The following is a 21,066-nucleotide window of genomic DNA, read 5'->3' on the forward strand; positions in this document are numbered from 1 at the left end:
GAGCAAAGGAAGCTTCCAGCTGGTTACTGCAACAACCATCATACCTTCTAACACATCCTCCCTTAGCAACAAATCCACACAGTGAGTTGTGTAGATAGTAACTCCACGGCCAATTGCTATAGAAAATAGCCGGAAAGGTACTTCAATGCTAGTCAGGCTGGAGGAGATAGCACCTATAAATGTAAAACATAAAATTCATTTTTAAAAAGTGTCTCTGACTCTCTCCCTCTCTTGTTCTGTTTTGTAATTCCCTCTCTGATTCTCTCTTCTCCTCCCTTTCTCTGTCTTATCTTTTCTTACATTCTGGAAATTTGTATCCCTCTCCTATTCTCTTTCCATGCCTTTCCCCCACACCCATCTTCTGCTTTCTTAAAATTTTTAAAAATTGGAAGTTTATTTATTCGTGTCACAAGTAGGCTTACATTAACACTGCAGTGAAGTTATTGTGAAGATCCCCGAGTCACCACACTCCGGCACCAGTTCGGGTACACTGAGGGAGAATTTAGCATGGCCAATGCATCTAACTAGCATGTCTTTGGACTGCTGGAGGAAACCGGAGCACCCGGAGGAAATCCACGCAGACACGGGGAGAACGTGCAGACTCCGCACACCATACATGCAATCTCACCTTTCCTTTAAATACATACAGCATCTTTATCCAAACACCCCCACATGCATGCATTGTCCACACCTACACAAAACCCCTGTTCCATAAAGTGCATCTTCCCCATCTCTCCCATGTTATGTTCTTATGATGTTGTAAAGGCATCAATCACTCATAAGGGATTGTGTGAACATGTTGTGGGCTCAGTTATTTAGACTCAGCACAAATAACATCCATACAAAGGTAGAAAGCTTGAAGACATCAGAGCTGTGCAGTGTTTTGCTCACAGGCAAAAGTGAAACTACAACTGTATTGCGTGACACACTTCCCTTCTAGTGATGTCATGCCACTATCCCTTAAAGCCATATCGCAACATGCCACACACACATTTTCCACCATATTTATGCAAATATGCTATCTCTCTCACAGATACATGTGCCTCCCAACCCATTCTCATTGCAGAAATAAACACACACAGCTACATTAACAGACGTGAATTGTATGTCTAAAATACTCCATAACATATACATTGTTGTTCCTGTCACAATCATTACACAAAAAAGTTTTCATGTTTGATATAAAAGTAGCATTTTATCTTTAAGTCACAAAATGACAGAATGGCCACAGCACAGAAAGTGGCCAGTCAGCCCATCATGTCAGTGCTGGCTCCCTGAAGGAGCATTCACCTCGTGCCACGCCATCATCTTCTCTCCATAGCTCTGCACATCCTTCATTTACAGATAATCCAACTCCCTCTTGAATGCCTCAGTTGAACCTGCCTCCATTGCACTCTGACAGTGCATTCCAGATCATAACCACTCGCTGCATGAAAAAGTCTCTCTTAATGTCACTATTGATTCTTTTGCCAACTACCTTAAGTCTTTGTCTTCAGGTTCTCAATTCTTCCATCAGTGGGAACAGTTTTTCCCTCTGCACTCCGTCCAGATCCCTTGTGATATTGAATACCTCTCTCAAACCCACTCAACCTTCTTTCCTCCATGGATAACAGTCCCAACTTCTCCAATCTATCTACGTAACTGAAGCCCTTCATCCGTGGAACCATTTTCTCATTAATTTTTTTCCTTCACTCTCTAATGCCATCACATCCTTTTAGAGGCAACACAGTGGCATAGTGGTTAGCACTGCTGCCTCATAGCTCCAGGGACCCGGGTTCAATGATGGGCTTGAGTGACTATCTGTGTGGAGTTTGCATGTTCTCCCTGCATCTGCATGGGTTTCCTCTGGGTGCTCTGGTTTCCTCCCAAAGATTGGAGGTTGATTGGCCATACTAAATTGGCTCTTGGGGTCAGGGGGAGTGGAGGAACTAGTAGGGTAAATACATGGAGTTACGGGAATAGGGCTTGAATGGGATTTTTGTCGGTGCATGCTCGATGGGCCAAATAGCCTCCTTCTGCACTGTAGGGATTCTATGATTCCAAATGACCCTAAGTGTCAGGAGGACAAGCAGGGTAAATACGTGTGGTTATGGGGATAGAACCTGGGTGGGATTGTTGCCAGTGCAGGCTCGATGGGCTGAATGGTTTCCTTCTGCACTGTAGGGATTCTATGATTCCTAAAGTGTGGCACCCAAAACTGGAGGCAATGCTCCAGTTCAGGATGAACCAATGTTTTATACAGAAGGGAAGGGTGTGCAGAGTCAGGAGATGAGTTACTCACTGCCCAATTCCCAGACTCTAATCTTCTCTCATAGAATCCCTAGAGTGCAGAAAAGGCCATTCGGCCCATCAAGTCTGCACTGACTCTCTGGCAGAGTATCTACCCCAGACCTTCTCTCCCACCCTATCCTCATAACCCCACACATTTCCCATGGCTAATCTATCTAACCTACACCAAGGGGTAATTTAGCATGGCCAATCCACCTAACTTGCACATCTTTGGATCTTTGCACATCACAAGCCATAGTATTTATGTGGCTACAGTCCAGTTAAGTTTCTGATCAATGTAGTTCCCCAGACGTTGATAGTGGGAGATTCAGCAGTTGTAATGCCACAATGTCAAGGAGACACATGGAGTGCAGCTCCATTTGAAATTATTTGGAAAAACAAATGAACAGAATGACAAAAGGAATCCTTGCATTTGGACTGCAAGAAACACATTTGTCTGGAACATTCTTAATACTGTTCATGCTCAGAAATGGCATTCTGGTAATTCAGGGAAGGCGCTGGCCTAGTGGTATTATCGTTAGACTATTAAACCAGAAGCTCAGCTAATGTTCTGGGGACCCGGGTTCAAATCCCACCATGGTAGATGGTGGAATTTGAATTCAATTTTAAAAATCTGGAATTAAGAATCTACTGATGACCATGAAACCATTGTTGATTGTCAGAAAAACCCACCTGGCTCACTCATACCCATTAGGGAAGGAAATCTGCCGTCTTTACCTGGTCTGGCCTACATGTGACTCCAGGGCTACAGCAATGTGGTCGATTCTCAACTGCCTGCAGGCAACTAGGGGTGGGCAATAAATGCTGGTCAGCCAGTGACACCCATGTCCTATAAATGAATTTTTAAAAATTGCAGACTCGAGTTTGTTTATGCATTGCCTTCAGCTGACAGAGTAACAACTCTGCACGGAATATAAAGTTCAAGACCTTTGAGAGGGGCTGTGGACTGAACAAAAAGATAAATGAAGCAGCTCAAAAACACAAAATACTACTGTATAAAAAGGTTTAGTCATGGACTGTAATAAGTCCTCGGAGGCAGACATCCTGCCACCAAAATGCCTTTATTTACATGTCTGACAACAGCATACAGAGTGCTTTCAGTTAGCAGTCCACACTCGGAGTCCCAGAGGAACTGACACGCCTGGTAAGTACAAAGTAAGAGGCTCACTGATTGGCTCCTCAATTTGGCACTTAATCAGGGAATTCATATTCTAACAGGCCAAAGGTTACTGATTAAAGTCCTTACATGGATAAAATGGCCCCATGAATTTAGCAATGAGAGGAATGTCCGAGTGGATTTGTGCAACGATTAACAAAAAGCAAACAAACAAATGGAAAGAATCTCAATGTGTGCAGAATAAATTCTGCTATAACCATAGAACAGAGTTACTCCATGCTTGGCTGAGTAATGGAATCAAATAAACTAGGGAATACATCACACTCAGCACAATATTTTAGTCATTGTTAATCGGTGTAGCAATTTTTGAAGTAGGACATGTAACAGACAGTTTTAATCAATGAATGTTTGCAATGCCTCCGCAGGTATACTTTGTCTATTTAGTGCGCAAGAAACAATACTTTTCATTGTATACTAATGCATGTGACAATAATAAATCAAATCAAATCAGTTAAGAGTAGATATTTTGGAATGGCATTTCATTTTGTTGTGTTCTGAGAATAGGCCCATTAAGGAACAGGTCAGAGGTTGGGAATTCAACAGCAAGTAACTCACCTCCTGACTCCCCACAGCCTGTCCACCATCACTAAAGCACAAGTCAGGAGTCGAATGGAATAGTTTCCACTTGCCTGGATGAGTACAGCTCCAACACTCAAACACCATCAAGTGCAAAGTAGCTCGCTTGACTGAAACTCCATCCACCATCTTCAGCATTCACTTGCTCTACCACTGCACAGGTACAATTATGAACCATTCAGCTTTTACCCTCTGCCCTCTTAAAAGTTGTGTGCCACAGAGACTCCTGAGGACTCCAAAGCTTCTCATTGACAGTGAAGACCTATATTGTTCAAAAGTTCCACTTTGTTGCTCAGGAGTCATTTGACCTTTCTGCCCTGTGTGGTTACTGATAAGATAAAATCCAATTACACCCCTTCTATGAAATAATTATATTGAAAAGATGCACCAAAGCAGAAGAAAGTCTTTTTCTACTTCTACAGAATGGAAAAGGTCTTGTGCAGTTTATCTGGGTTGAAAGTATTGAACCTTGCTCCCCAATATGAATTTATTCTTACTTTGTTCATATGGTGCAATGTGCGGAACATGTTAATGAGTGCTGAGGTGGTCACTGAAATGGGTATTATCGTCTATACAGCGTTATAAATAGCTAATGGGATACTTATCAAAATTGCAAGTAAAGTAAAATTTGTATTTTCTGGTTTAATAGTCACGGTGGGATCACCTATAGGACACACATAGACTAATATAGTATTATATTGTTACTGCTCTTGTATTAATAACCCATGCTGCATATATGTTGGATGAAATTCGTAACCAGATGCCAATGGCCAGTAACATTTTACTGGGATCTTTCTGTGATTGTCGGTTGAATTGAGTGGTGAATCTTGAAAGTGGATAAATGATCATATTTGATGAAGGGAGAGGATTAAAGTGAGAGGGCAGGAGAAATAGGGGATCCAGAACAGGAGAGGTTCTGGGGCCTGTGATTTCCCTCCCTGGCCTCAATGGCAGCAGTTTCTACCATATACAAGATACACTGCAGCAACTCATCAAGCCTCTTTTAACAGCACCTCCCAAACTTGCAACCTTTACCGCCTAGAAGGATGAGGGCAGCAGATACACACCGTCTGGAAGTTCCTCTCCAAGCTACATGCCAACCTGTCTTGAAACTATATCATTGTCCTTTGCTATTGCTGTGTCAAAATCCTGGAACGCACTTCCTAACCCACCAGGTGAACTGAAATGTTTCAAGGCGGCGGTTCACCACCACCTTCTCATCGCCAGTTAGGGATGGGCACTATATGGTGGCCTCACCAGCAATGCCCACACTGTGTGAAATAATACATAAATAAAAACAACAAGTCTTACTTTGTGCTCTTGAAAGTCACGTGAACCTTTGTGCTGGCACTCAACCCCTATCCACAATACTAAAATGTTTCTGAAAACCATCTCTTTGGCCAAACCCTTTGTAATGACCTCAACGAGGCCCATGAGGTTCGCCTCTTGGAGTATGAGCTCCCTGATTGGGGTAATGATTGCCTGCCCAATCAGGGAGTCTCACCTGTGTATATAATGAGGAGTGTCAGACACTCCGGATTCTGACTTTGTACCTGAAGATCTCTTCGGACTGGAATTGAGTTTGTAAATAAAGGGAATCTGGTGAAGAGAAACCGGCCTCTGAGGAGTTATTTCACCTTTGTTCAACTTTCTTTATATGCTTTTGTGTGGCCTGGTGCCCAGTTTTGTTCAATGATGTTCCTGTGAAGCACTTTGGGATGTTAAAGACACTACATAAATTCAATCTGTTGTTGTATAAAGGCTATAGGTTTCTGCCTCAGGACTGGAACACTAACCTGACGAAATATATTGGTTTGCTAATTATTTTCGGTTGTAAATCATCACCATTGCCAGCTCTGAAGAGTAAGCTTCAAATATCCCCATGCATTGAGTCTGCAGAATGCCACATAAGAAATTGATCATCTATGCTGAATGACACTCATTGGAAAGGTTACAATAAACCTCAATAAGATTTGGGAGATTTTTGCATACCAGTCTCAACATCCCAGACGTAGACTGCTCCATCATCACATCCGACTACAAGGAGGTCTTCTGCTGGACGCCATTTTATTATCTTCACTGGGGAGAGATGTTTTCTTGCATGCATCAAGCAGGTTCGGTATTGGAGACTCAACAATGCTACAGAATTATCGTTCGCTAAACAGCAAATACTCTGCTGTATCTCTTGCTAGTGGAAGGAAATAAATGACATGTTTAGTTCTTCACTGAGTGAAAGTCAAAAAGACCAATTCTTATCTTGATTCTGGGGGGGTGGTGCAAAAGGAGAATTCTTTTGTATATTACTTGAAAACGGAACATTCGAATTCTCACCATTTGACAAGTGCAAATCTGAACAAGCAGCAGCATAGAACAGAGATTCTGCTTTTGGTTCAAATATTGTCATCAAAAATTGAAATCCATGGAAACCCTTAATAAGCACCCCCTCCCTCCCTTTCCCAAGAGGTTGTCCCCTTGGTTAAGCAAGGTTCCAAGGGCAGCAGCCATCCTCCAATCCCTCACTCCCCAGTGACTGAATCATCGTGTGAGCCCGGGCAGTGCGTGCTGTTGGCTTTCCGCCATCACAACAGACTCCAGGTGTGTCCTCACACAACAACGGGGGCGTCCAGCCAGGGGCAGCTGGATAATAACTAGAAGCCAGGAACCCGCAGCTTTTGCTTCCCCGACCCAGATGTGTCACTGCCAATTATAGCACCCATACTGTGCCGTGACTGAAATCCTGCACAGAAAATGCAATAGTTGCCTCCTTTCTGCCATAATAGGACAAATTTGTAATTGGCACAGCTCAGCACGGAGAAGAAAGAGATAAGGAAATGGTTGTGGCCATTGTAACCATGAAGGTGAGCCCCGTTTCAGAATTCTACTCTGGGACGCAGAGCTCTAGTTATGTTAGGCACTGTGCCAGCAAATATATTGATGTGCTTTCCAACGAGTATATCTAGCTAAGAAATGATTGTATACGCACCATTACTACACACATTACATCCATTTAAAATCTATTAAAATGTTAAATACAGTAATAAAAATGTTTAACACATAACATTTTTATATCAACATCAATATCATGATTTTATCATCACTAAATCAATGGTTTATTATTGTTCTAATATGTCATAATGCAGCCAAGTCCTCAGTGCGGGAACATTTATTTACTTCTGTTTTTTCTCAGTACTTACACTGCAGTCTTCCGGACATACTGATAGGTTCAGAACGGGGCCTGCATGCAATACAAATTTGTGCAGCGCCTCTCCTTTGAACATGTTCCACCAGATCACATTTGAGTCCTCGTCTCCAGAGACCAACCAGCTGGTGTCAAAGGTCGCAGATTTATTGAATGGGTGGAGGAGACAGGTGACTTTCGCGCAGTGGCCCAGCAGAACCCTGTGGGGTAACCAGGCTGAAAGAACAAATTCCTTTTAATCTTTTAATTGGATTCTCGACATTTGAAACAAAGGTTCTGCGCGCCAAAGCAGACAAACACATCTCACCTGACAGCCACTGGTCAACAGCTTGAACGATATAGGGGAAGCGGGGGAAAAGATAGAAATCGACTTGGTTTTTTTTTGAAAACACAAGGTGAAATCTAAGTGGGATCATTATGTTCACAATTTCTGCGGGATTTTTTCAGTAATGTCACTGTACGTTGCAAGCTACAAATAACATAAAGTATCCACTTTATAGCTCCCTCTAGCATCAAGCATGTGCAGCCTGCAAACATAAATCCTTTCATTCTTGACAACAAGAAGAAAATTCATTTAACAGATCCCATGGTACACGCAAGTGTGAAGAAAGCATTGTTAGCATTGTTAAATTAGGTTAACACCTTGTGCCCCCAACTGTTGCTTTTTATTCATTCTCAGGATGTAGACATTCCAGGTCCTTTTTTTTTGCCTACCTCTAGTTGTCCTTGAGGACGTGGTAGCGGACATTCGTGAACCATTGGAATCAATATGGCAAAGGTGCTGCCACAATGTTGTTAGATAGGCAGTTGTAGGATTCTGACCCAGCAATGATGAAGGATCTGTGATGCATGTCCAAGATGGGTTAATGTCTGACTTGCAGGGGAGCTTAAGAGATACTGCCAAAGTGCCTTGCTGCAGTGTATGTTGTAATTAATATACAATGCAACCACTGTCCTTTCATGGTGCAACAATGGATAGTTAAGCTGGTGCTTGGGATGCCTATTAAATGGATAGCTTGATCCTGGATGGTGTTGAACTCCTTAAGTATTGTTGCAACAGTTTCCATCAGGGAGTATTTAATCAAACTTCTGATTGAAAGAGTTTGGAAGTGAATCATGTGCGACAGAATATCAAGCCTCTGACCAGATCTCGAACCCATCATAAGTTATGCGGCTGATCCAGTTGAGTTTCAGTTCCATAGTGACCCCTCTGGATATTGCTGGTGAGGGACTTGATAATAGTAAATGGAATGTCAAGGGATGGGAGTTAAATATGTTCATCCCAGTTATCTGCCCAAGCCTGGTTATTGTTCAAGTCTTATTGCAAGTGGGCATAGATTGCTTCATTATCTGATGAATGGAGCTGAAAACTGTGCAAACATCAGCGAACAACCCAACCTCTGGCTTTGTAATATAAAGGGAAGGTCAATGATGTACCAGCTAAGATGGTTGGATTGGAGATACTGCATTCAGGAACTCCTGCAGATGTCCTAGGGACGAGGTAGCCTCGAACAACCACTACCAAGCCTGGCATCACTTCAGCCACTGGACAAATCTTTCCGCTGATTCATTTTATTCAATTTTACTAGAGTCATGCATTGCAGAAGAGGCCCTTTGGCCCATCAAGTCTGGACTCACACACAAGAAACACCTGAACTCCCACCTAATCCCATCTACCAGCATTTGGCCCTAGACCCTGCCATATACCTCCTTGATGTGAAGGACAGTCACTTATCCCCAACCCTGGGGAGCAATCTTTTTTAAAAATTGGGAACTTCATCCTGGAGCTGAAGTTAACAAGAAATTTGACCCCATCTCTAAAATCTCCTCTGGCCCCTCAAACTTCCAAGATATCTGCACTCCTCTAACTTCTTCATCATTTTAATTGCTCCAAAATTGGGCAGGACTTCAAGCTTTTTTAAATTCTTTCACAGGATGTGGACATCACGAGCAAGGCCAGTATTCATTGCCCATCCCTGATTGCCCTCGAGAAGGTGGTAGTGAGCTGCCTTCTTGAATCATTGCAGGCCATGTCATCTAGGTACACCATAGTGCTGTCAGGAAGGGAGTTCCAAGATTTTTACCCAGCAATAGTGAAGGAACGGCGATAGAGTTCCAAATCAGGATGGTGTGTGACTTGGGGGGGAACTTGCAGATAACGGTGTTCCAATGCATTTGCCGCCCTTTACCTCTGAGTGGTAAAGGTCGTTGGTTTGCTGTCAAAGAAGCCTTGGTGAGATGCTGGAGTGTATCTTGTAGATGGTACTCACTGCGTGTCGGTGATGGAGGGAGTGAATGTTTAAGGTGGATGGGGTTTCAAGTCAAGCGGGCTGCTTTGTCCTGGATGGTGTTGAGCTTCTTGAGTGCTGTTGGAGCTACATTCGTCCATGCAGGGGGAGATTATTCCATCGCCCTTTTGACGTGTGCCTTGCAGATTGTGGACAGGTTTTGGGAGTCAGAAGGTAAGTTACTCTCTGCAGAATTCCCAGCCTCTGACCTGCTCTTGTAGCCACAGTATTTATATGGCTAGTCCGGTTCAGTTTCTGGTCAATGATAACCCCAGGATGACAGTGGGGGATTCAGTAATAATAGTGGCATTGAATGTCAAGGAGAGATGGTTAAATTCTCTCTGGTTAGAGGTGGTCACAGCCTGGTACTTGTGTTGCATGATTGTTACTTTCCACTTATCAACCTAGACCTGAATATTGTCCAGGTCTTTCTGCATATGAACACCGACTGCTTCAGAATCTGAGTTGTTGCAAAGCTGCCAAGGCGCTATGCTCGAGAGCACATTTGCTCATTTTCTCTCTCCTCCATTAAGGTGCACCTTAAACCTATCTCTTTGGCCAAACTATTGTTCATCTTCTGACGTGTACTAATACAAACATACAAAATAGAGGCTGAAGTAGGCCATTCAGCCCCTCAAGCCTGCTCCACCATTCAATAAGATCGTGGTTGATCTGATTTGGTTTCAAATTTCACATTCCCACCTACCCTCAATAACCTTTGCTTCCCTTGCCTAACAACAATCTATCTTCCTCTGTCTTAAAAATATTCAATGACCTCGCCTCCAACGCCTTTTGAGGCGGAGAGTTCCAAAGTCACACAACCCGCAGAAAAAAATTCCCTTCATCTCTGTCCTAAGAGTACAATCCCAATTTTAAAACAGTTCCCCCAGTTCTGGAGGAGTCAACATGCTTTCCATGTCCACCTTGTCAAGACCATTCAGGATCTTAGATAGTTTATCAAGCCACCCTTCATTCTTCTAAACTCCAGTGGAAACAAGCTCAATCTGTCCAACCTTTCCTCATAAGTCAGCCCACTCATTCCAGGTACCAAACTATTAACCCTCCACAGAACCAGCTGCAATGCATTTACATTATTCCTTAAATAAAAAGACCAAAACCGCACCCAGTAGTTGAGATGTGGTATCACCAGTGTGCTGTAAAACTGGAGCATTATGTCCTTACTTTTATGTTCAATTCCTCTCGTAATAAAGGATACGTTGCTCTGTGTCAAACTTTGTTTTATAATGCTGTTGTGAAGTACTGTGAGACGTCTTACTAGGCACTATATCAATACAATGTGTTGATACTGCTGTTGTTGAGGAGTTTGATCTACAATATCTTGGATTCCCATGGGGAGCAAGTCAGCAGCAGCCTTGAAGGAACAGACCAGGTGAGCAGAAAATATTACAACTCTGCTCCAAACCTCCGACAGCCCACGTACAACACCCCAGGATATCCATTGGTTATACAATATACATGCATTTACACTTGTATTGAGTAAGCACACACAGGAATTTAACACAAATATGTTAACCAGATGCGAGAAAAACAAGCGTCAAAAAAAGTGGATTCACCTTGCAAAGGCTTAACCCTAACCCGGTGTATGAATTTGCAATGGTATACAGGGAGTAAGTGACAGTAGGGTGAGCTGGTGCACATAAATCGAGCTGATTGCTAAACTGAAAGATTTACATCAGGTTGAAGTAAATCAGGCCATTAAAGGGAGGCAATGGCGTAGTGGTATTTTCCTTAGACTAATAACTCGGAGACTTGCGGACCAGGGTTCAAATCCAACCATGGCAGACAGTGAAATTTAAATTCAACAATAATCTGGAATTAAAGCCTATTGATGACCATGAAACCATTTTCAATTGTTGTAAATAAAAAAACCATCTGCTTCACTAATGTCCTTGAGGGAAGGAAATCTGCTGTCCTTTCCCGGCCTGGCCTAGATGTGACCCAAGATCAACAGCAAAGTATTTGACTCGGAATTGGCCTAGGGATTCAAGGCCAATTAGGTATGGGCAATAAATGCTGGCCCAGCCAGCAATGCCCACATTCCATGAATGAATTTTTAAAAAATGTCCATGCCTTCACTCAGAATAGGTGTTCTTCGAATCTTTGCTTATTATTATTAAACTTGTAAAGCCATTTGGTCAAGGAGGTGACCAGAAGTCAATTTTCACTCAACTTAGATTTGTTCACAAAGTGAAACATTACAGGTCCATAGCTCCTTGCCCTACTCACCACCCGAGTGTCAATGAGTCTCTCTTTACATGTACTCAAATACACCTGTTTATCCTTACCCTTACGTTATACAAGTAACAATTAGTAACAACTTATTTTATCAAATGAAATTTATCTACATGATTCAATATTAATTAATCCACATAAGAACAAGGAGGTCTTGTGGTGCAGCAGATGGTGGTCCTGACTGAGCAAGAAGCTCCAGGTTAAGGTCCCACCCCAGAACCCGATGGACACAGCAGGTGTGTTCATAACATGGCTAAGCATATTGATTATCACAGCCATGTGATGGAAAGCAAGTTGGGTGCATCTACCATCGTTACCCACAGCTCCAGACTGCAACATGCATGTAAAAAAGTACATACAAGAACAGAAACTGCTGGAAGAACTCAGCAGGTCTGGCAGCATCTGTGACGAGAGCAACGGAGTTGACGTTTCAAGTTCAATATGACTCTTCTTCGTAAAGGTGCATGTTGGCACAGCAACGTGGACTCCCTGAGTGGTCTGTAGCACACCACCCACTTAAGAACACCATTTCCTGAGGCAATCGACCCCACAGTGCTTGGCATTGCTGCCTCACAGCGCCAGGGGCCCAGGTTCGATTCCTGGCTTGGGTCACTGTCTGTGCCGAGTCTGCACGTTCTCCCCGTGTCTGCGTGGGTTTCCTCCAGGTGCTCTGGTTTCCTCCCACAGTCCAAAAGACATCTGGTTAGGTATATTGGCCATGCTAAATTCTCCCTCAATGTACCCAAACAGGTGCCAGAGTGTGGCGACTGGGGGATTTTCACTGTCATTTCATTGCAGTGTGAATGTAAGCCTACTTGTGACACTAATAAAATAAACTTTAAAACTCATCAGCATCTCGAAATAAGAAATTTGTTATGCTCTCTTGGGAACTCAGAGTGAGTTTGTCTGTTAGATCCATAAAACCTTTAGCTTGGTTAAGTGTGTGATAAATCTTGAGTGGGTTACAAATGAACAAATATTAAATTTAGAAAGCATATTTAAAATGTTTCACCATTCACCCAAGGATGAATGAGAGAATTGGATTCAACAATGGCACGCCATGTTTCTCCTTCAGTCCTGACTAAAGACAAAAACTATCCCCTCAGCAAGATAGAATCCTACAGTGCAGGAGGCCGCCATTCGGCCCATTGAGTCTGCACCAACCGCAATCCCAACTAGGCCCTATCACCATAACCCCATGCATTTACCCTAGCTTGTCCCTCTGATACTAAGGGGCAATTTGCCATGGCCAATCAACCTAACCTGCACATCGTTGGACTGTAGGAGGAAACTGGAACACCCGGAGGAAACCCACGCAGACATGGGGAGAACGTGCAAATTCCACATACACAGTGAACTGTTGCCAGAATCGAACCCGAGTCCCTGGCAATGTGAGGCAGCAGTGCTAACCACTGTGCCATCATGCCGCATAACTGAAAGAAAGTCAGGTCAGCTATCTCAACAGGAATAAAACTGACAATTATAATCAGCAGCAATTATAATCTGCAGAGAGATATTGAAATTTCTTGCAGCCATATTTTAAAAGCTGATTTATGCATTAGGATCCAATTCATGTTTGTGGTGTTCTTAGCTAACAATAAATACAGGGAGTTTGACTTGCATACATTAACCATTGTGGCCAAATGGCCAATGGCCTGAGCAACTAGGCCCAACTCAGAATTGGACAATCTAAATTAAACAGCAGGCAACAGACTCCGCAGCCAGGCCTGCTAGGAATTCGGACAGGCCAAGTTTAAACACACACAGGTCAAAGGCGAGCAAGAGCAAGTCTGGAGTTGCCCAAAAAATATTTTTTAAAATCTGTCACAACATCAGTACCTTTTAACAAGGAACATTCCACCAGGAGTTGAGTTTGAGCTGCACGCAAACCCAGGGTGATTATTATCCTCCCATTTTCACATCCACAAACCAGATTATCGAGATTGGGAATATAGACGCTGGCGGTGATCAATCCAGTCTGGATTCCATTTGGGAGAACACCCAGCTGCTCAGTTATTTCTTCCGTCATGGTCTTATGTTGTTCAAATGCTCCTTGAAGACTCAGTGTGGCAGCCATCTGAATCTCTGAAAGTAGTACACAAGTTCAGGTGAAGAAGGACCTTCAGTCCACTTGATCTTTAGAATATCAACTCCCTCTCTTCCTACGATAGGTTCCAACTGCTTCTTAAATAAATCCAGCAAGTACGAGTTGCAACTTAAAATAATGAATAGTCAGCAGCTTTCAGTGAAGACAAGGTTCTACATTGCACTGAATCATCTACCAGCATGCATAGCCACAGAGATTTCCCCCTTTCAGGTACCATGCCCCAACAGAGCATTGACAACCATGGACTTCCACTGAATCGCAATTATACAGGCCCTTGGTGAGGCCACACCTGGAATAGTGTTTGCTGTTCTGGGGTGAGATTTTCCGGCCGTGCTCACCCCAAGGCTGGAAATTCCAGCCTGAGGTCATGGACCTTTGCATGGTCTGTCCCCACACGCTACGATTCCTGTGGTGGGCGGGACAGGAAAATTCTGCCCTTGGTCTCCTTATTTGAGGAAGAGTGTCCTTTCTCCAGAGGGCATGCAGTGAAGGTTTACCAGGCTGATTCCTGGGATGGCAGGACTACATGTGAGGAGAGGTTGAGTCAGTTAGGATTGTATTCACTGGAGTTCAGAAGAATGAGGGGGATCTCATAGAAACCTATACAATTCTAACAGGACTAGACAGGGTAGATGCAAAAAGGATGTTTCCGATGATGGGGGCATCAGAATGAGGGGGTCACAGTCCCAGGAAATAGGGTAGATAGTTTAGGACAGAGATGAGGAGAAATTTCTTCTCCCAGAGAGTGGTCAGCCTGTGGAATTCACCACCACAGAAAGCAGTTGAGGCCAAAACATTGAATGTTTTCTCGAGGCAGTTAGATGAGGTGAAGTGAAGTGAAGGGGACCAAAGGATATGGGGGACAGTGGAATGAGATTATTGAATTGGATGAACAGCCATGATCATAATGAATGGCGGTTCAGGCCGAAGGGCCTCCTCCTGCTCCTATTTTCTATGTTTCTGTGAATCGCTTCATGATCATGCTTAGCATAGTTCTCCAGTTGTTTGCTATTGCCCTCCGCTGACCAGGAAACTCTCCCACATTATGAACAGCCCTTCCACAACATCAAGTCCTGAGTGGGACTTGAACCCAGAGCTGGAGACACTGCCATTGTGCCAGAAGACTTCCCAACCAGAAAGATAAAGCACTCAAATACCAGACAAAGTAAATATTATAAAATCCCTACAGTGCAGAGAGAAGCCACTCGGCCCATTGAGCATGCCCTGACAACAAACCCACTCAGGCCCTTATCCTCTTCATCCCACATAATTCTCTTTTTCTTAACCAGTCCGAAAGACATGCTGGTTAGGTGCACTGGGCATGCTAAATTCTTCCTCAGTGTATCCGAACAGGCGCCGGAGTGTGGCAACTAGGGGATTTTCAGTTACTTCAATGCAGTGTTAATGTAAGCCTACTTGTGACACTAATAAATAAAATTATATTAAAACTAAATTAATATTTACACTGCCAATCCCCCTGACACTAAGGGGCAATTTAACATGTCCAATTAACCACAGCTGCACATCTTTGGACTGTGGGAGGAAACCGGAATATCCGGAGGAAACCCACGCAGACATGGGAGAATGTGCAAACTCCACACAGTCACACAAGGCTGGAATTGAACCGGGTCACTGACACTGTGAGGCAGCAGTGCGAACCACTGCGTCGCCGTGCTGCCCATTTACTTGCTGATATATTTATACAATTCCTATTCTAAGGACAGTATTACAATTGTTATTGGATCTGGCGTGTCCATAATTAGATTTCACCTCCCCCCCCCCACCACACTAAGTAACATAGAAAATAGAAGCAGGAGTAGGCCATTGAGCCCTTCAAGTCTGCTCCGCCATTCATTTTGATCATGGCTGATCATCAAATTCAATACCCTGATCCCGCCTTCCCCCCCCCCCCCCCTCATATTCCTTGATCTCTATAGAAACACAGTCGGTGAAAGAAAATCAGTTAGAAAATCAGGCCGTGGCAAAATTCACTTTTACCTTGAGGGGAACCATCACGCTTGGCCATCGGAACATCAGGAATGTGCCACATGGAAATTGTTCCTGACGCTTCACCACAGAAGAGAATCTTATGAAATGGTTCCTTCCGTTCATTGATGAAGATCAGAATCGCCTGGAGGAACTGAAGACAATCGCAAGTTGGAAAAACGTTCCTTTTTAAATTCCATTGCACAACGCTGAATTTGCCTTCTTTAAATCTTAACCTAAAAGCTGATCTTTTCTCTCTAATTTGGAAACGCATCAACCATTCCAACCTCGTCTGTGATTTCATATCGAGAATGGAGTTTTGCAATAAAGTGAACCTAGTAAATCTCATTGTTCTGCCCGTTTGGCACCTCAGGTACTTACTGAATCAATACTCCAGCAAACCTCATTTCATAGGTTTCAGAAATGAGGCAATGAAGAGAAATTTCACTTGAAAACATTTCAATTCACCTTGCTCCTTCTCCATGTCTCACATTTTATTATTTTAACTCAGCAACTCTGCTAATTTTAGATTTCTTTTGATCAAAGAAGAGTTTTAAATACCTTGCTTCACGTGTTTCTTCTTCAGCTCCGCTCCTTTTGGAGTTTGGGAGCCATTTCATAGAATCCCTACAGTGCAGCAAGAGGCCATTCGGCCCATCGAGCCCACACTGAAAATAATCCTACCCAGGTCTTATCCCCATAACCCTCCGTATTTACCCTGCTAATCCCCTGACACAAATGGGCAATTTAGCATGGCCAATCCACCAAAATTGCACATCTTTGCAGTGTGAGAGGAATCCGGAGCATTCCAAGGAAGCCCACGCAGACATGGGGAGAACGTGCAAACTCCACACTGACAGTGACCCAAGGCTAGAATTGAACCCGGATCTCTGGTGCAGTGCCAACCACTGCGTGTACAAGAAAAGCATTCTTTGATTCAGTGAAAACTAACTTGATAGGGTTGTTTTGTCAGCAATTTAAGCTCAATGATTTGAAGACTGATCTTCATGTCCTGACCCTGTAACATGTCAGTAAAACCACAAGAGACTTTTTTTTTAGTCCCAGCACTCTATTAGCTTATTACAAATTGGTGCCAGACTACTGATGTCATGAGTGGGTGGAGTTTAAGTGCCCTTCCCCCCCACGGAGCGAGTGTTAGCTGGGAAAACAGGCACCATTGCTATCTGCTATCCACTGCTGTTGGCATTTTACCAGCAGCGAGGGAGGCTTCAGGCCCACTGTGGGCCAATTGAGGCCTCTGGCTGACTAATTAATGGCCACTCACAGGTCTCTTCTCGCCATTGCAGGTATTTTAACAGCAATGTTTAAGGGGAAGAGGGGGTTGTCTGCTGTTCAGGAACTCTGGGTCCAAAGGAGGCACCCCTCACCCACAAAGGTACTCCCCTCCCCCCACCACCTGTCCGCACCCCTCACACCACCACCTCCCATTCCCTCCTGAACCTGGTCCCCCAATCTCTTGTCAGGGCCTACCAGCCTACCCTGCCCCCCTAGTTAAACCTTGGATTTATCTCTGGATCCCCCAGTTAAACCCTGGATTTATCTGTGGGTCCAGCCCCATATCTCCTCTTCACTGTAGTCTCAGTAGTGGTCACTGCTCCCAGTGACACTGCCAGGACTGGAGAGTTTCCAGCCACTCGATGGGGGCAGAAGCACTGTTCTGTGCCAATTAAATGCCTGGCAACTGTAAAATTGGTTTGGGGCGACCCAGACAAATGGAGAGAGGTTTGCCCCTGTTTTTTAAGCCTGGGGCAGGTGCTACTGCCTCCACATAAAATGCCCCCCACAGTATGAGGTAAAACTTTGGCATCATTAGAGTACTGTTTCAAGAAACATTACATAAAGAACGCACAGCTGTATTGACTGAATACACACGGAAGTCAAACGTTGCCGCTTCCTTCAAGCTTCTATTACTTAAATTTATGAGGTAGCTGAGCCAATAATACTAAATGTTATACACTGATAAGCATCCATACTGTATTACAACCCAACAGAGCACTCATTAAAAGTCACTTACACAAGAAGATTTACAGCTGGATGGCAGCCCAGTTTGAACAGGGTGCTAATGTGACAGGAGATGGTAAGGACATAGGTTTTATGTTCGATATTCACCAATCTGGTGAGTTCTTAATCTTTACCAGGTGCCTCAGGGCATCAGTGCCCAGAGGGAGGGAGATAAAATCAGAAATGAAGTCAAGTTAGTCCCGTGTTCCTCCTCATGACTAGTTAGAGAGCAGCATTCCCAATGGTTCGAAAATCAAAGCTCATTGAGTTCCAGCCTTTTTAATTGCATCGGAATGCCAAAATCATTATTCTAGGTTGGAAAGATGCCAAGTTCTACTCAATATAATGAAAGGAGGGCAAAGGACTGTCACGTATATCTGAATGGGTCTTTGCTAGCAGGAGGCTGAATATAATACACCTTCTTATCTGAAAAGTTGGAGTTACTGCCATTTTAAAGAAAAAGGTGGGGTGAAATGAGAAGGGACCAGAGTTCGATTCCAGCCTTGGGTCACTGTCTGTGTGGAGTTTGCACGTTCTCCCCATGTCTGCGTGCGGTTTCCTCCGGGTGCTCCGGTTTCCTCCCACAGTCCAAAGATGTGTAGGTTAGGTGGATTGGCCAAAGTGTGTTGGTCCGATGGAATCATAGAATCCCTACCTTACAGAAGGAGGCCATTCGGGCCATCAATCCTGCACCAAGAACAATCCCACCCCCCCACCCTATCCCCATAACCCCACATATTTACCTTGCTAATCTCCTTGACACTAAGGGACAATTTATCACGGCCAATCAACCTAACCTGCACATCTTTGGAGTGTGGGAGGAAAATGGAGTACACCCATGCAGACACAAGGAGAATGTACAGACTCCAAACAAATAGTCACCTGAGACCGGAATTGAACCTGGGTCCCTGGCGCTGGGAGGCAGCAGTGTTAACCACTGTGCCACCATGCGCCCCTGGTCATGGTAGATGTGCAGGGTTACGTGGATAGGGCGGGGGAAAAGGCGTCGGTAAGATACTCAGAGTTGGTGCAGACTCTATGGGCTGCATGGCCTCCTTCTGCACTGTGAAGATTCTATGATTCTATGAAATCATGGCGCACCATATTAATGTACAAGCAGGGTAGCACTTCTCGATGAAAAAGTCCCTGGCTGGTGTTTTAACCAAGGCATCAAACGCAAGACAAAGAGAGAACCTGATACTGCTACATTCCAATATTGCAGCAACGCAACGGGACACGGTACACAACATTGAAAGCAATATTCCGCCATCTTTTTTATGGAAACATTACAGCATTAGGTGGTGCTGATTAATGCCAGACCGAAATGTGTTTAAACTCTTGTAATGCAGCATAGGAAAGCACGAATATCAACGTACCTATGATGTTTTAACTGACTGCGCTGTGCTCTTAAGGGTTACGTCATCTGAACCTCCAATTAGTGTGGTGCCTTTGTTAGGCCAGTTCTCCAGTATACATTACAATTGTTATTACAATTGGCTAGGTTCCATTCCCATCAAATCATAAAAATGTCTTTCTAAAGTACTTGCTCACCCAATTAAACCCATCGACAATTTTGCAGAAAGACTTGTAAATAAGAAAGGAGTATGTCCGCTGTTTGGGAAGGATCAGCACATTATCATTCAAAATGTTTCTGACTTGAAAGTCAATATTCCTCAAATATATTTTATCGGAGGCAAGCTGGGGGAGATCTCAGGGGTTAACTCCACCCCATACGCAGGAGGTAGTCGATTTAACTCGTTAACACACTTACGGCCAATTGAAAGGCAGACTGGAATTTTCCCCAGATAACAGTTGTTGTAAGGTGTTAGGAGTAGTTCGGGGTGTCTTAAGATGTTTGTAGTCTTGGGTAGTTCAACAGTCAGTATTTATTAACTACTGGAAACTATATACATTGTTACAGTAAAAGGACCAAGCTTGGAGCTGTCTCCATGCTTGCTTCTACACACAGCTCTGTCCAACACTAGACTGACCCTTGATCATGTGTTCTCTTACATCACTGTACGGGCAGTACTGTACTCACATTAACCTTTTATGTGCCAGACCCTTATACTATACCTACCCACTCTCCCAGTCTTTAGTGAATGTATTTACAAGTTATTGCAGCTTACTCCATGTATTACATCATCACTACTACCCCATCCCTTCACCTCATGTCTCTGCATTCATTGATTCAAGCATGCTGGAAGCCTCATAACTCTTCCAAATCTTGTTCTCACTACTGCCAGAGGAGTGGCAGGCTCTGTCAATACACATAAACTTTGTTGATTTGGCGGTTGTTCTGTCATCTGGGTGTCTTTTTATCTCATTCTTCTGTTCTGTGACACTGAATCACTCTTTGTTGACTCCCCAGTTGTAGAGATGGATGATGGGTGCTTTATTCTGCTCTTCATTGGACAGATGAACTCTGGGCTTGTCGCTCTATATTTTTTCTCTTCCTTCTTGCGCCTAGCCATGATGCACACTGGGATGGAAGAAAAGGGTGTGTCTTGGTAGTGAGCTCACCTTTGCATTTGGCTGCATGGTGCGCTGTCCTCCTCCATCCCCGCATCGTTTGTAAGACTGTCTTGCTGGCTGGAGATGGCCGCATTTTCTCTGTGGTCTCAGAGTTTATCTCTCTGATTGACATTAGAAAGGCTCTTCCTGTTGTTGATTCCTCTCTTCACTGTCATCTACTCAAGGTGTCATGGTAACCATCTGAGTGGTTGGCTAGTCAGACCAATGAGGGGCTGATGCACCTGTAATGAAAATGGACAAATCTGCTGTGCAAAGAGAGAAGGCGGTTCAGAGACAAAGTCCCAGTCGAGAGAATCTTTCTTGTAGTTCTCAGGAACTTGCAGGTCTGTATAATTTTTGACAGCAGTTGTCTTAACATCTTCTGCCATTTCAGGGAGATTCAGGGATATCTGCTCCTGAGTGAAAAAGATTGGTTATGAATGACATACATCAGCTTGAAGATTAATTTGCTGTCATATCTCAGTGGCTTCAGAATCTGAGGCTCCAGCTTTGGCTGAAAATCAGATTCCTCTGGGTCCATAAAGTGGTGAATCTGCTGTTCGTAGCCAGAGATCTCTCAGCCAATGTTCTTTGTCCGAGTGGACCATGACACCAGCTCCCATTTCCAATTTAAAGTTTGGGAGATTAACCAATA

The 21,066-nt window shown here is 43.8% G+C and overlaps 1 protein-coding gene across 1 annotated transcript in view; it reads right to left on the reverse strand.

The window, feature by feature from the left end:
- Positions 1-21,066, reverse strand: part of LOC144511255 (WD repeat-containing protein 72-like) — a 294,675-nt gene that overhangs the window by 210,549 nt on the left and 63,060 nt on the right. Inside the window, exons 10-13 of the mRNA XM_078241380.1 lie at positions 15,888-16,029; positions 13,622-13,867; positions 7,237-7,457; positions 6,035-6,230 (exon numbers count right to left, since the gene is read on the reverse strand). Coding sequence (XP_078097506.1) covers positions 6,035-6,230; positions 7,237-7,457; positions 13,622-13,867; positions 15,888-16,029 — 805 coding nt within the window. The remainder of the gene's footprint in view (positions 1-6,034; positions 6,231-7,236; positions 7,458-13,621; positions 13,868-15,887; positions 16,030-21,066) is intronic.

This window comes from Mustelus asterias, chromosome 24 (genome assembly GCF_964213995.1).
Source record: "Mustelus asterias chromosome 24, sMusAst1.hap1.1, whole genome shotgun sequence".
In the NCBI taxonomy this organism is placed as follows: domain Eukaryota; kingdom Metazoa; phylum Chordata; class Chondrichthyes; order Carcharhiniformes; family Triakidae; genus Mustelus; species Mustelus asterias.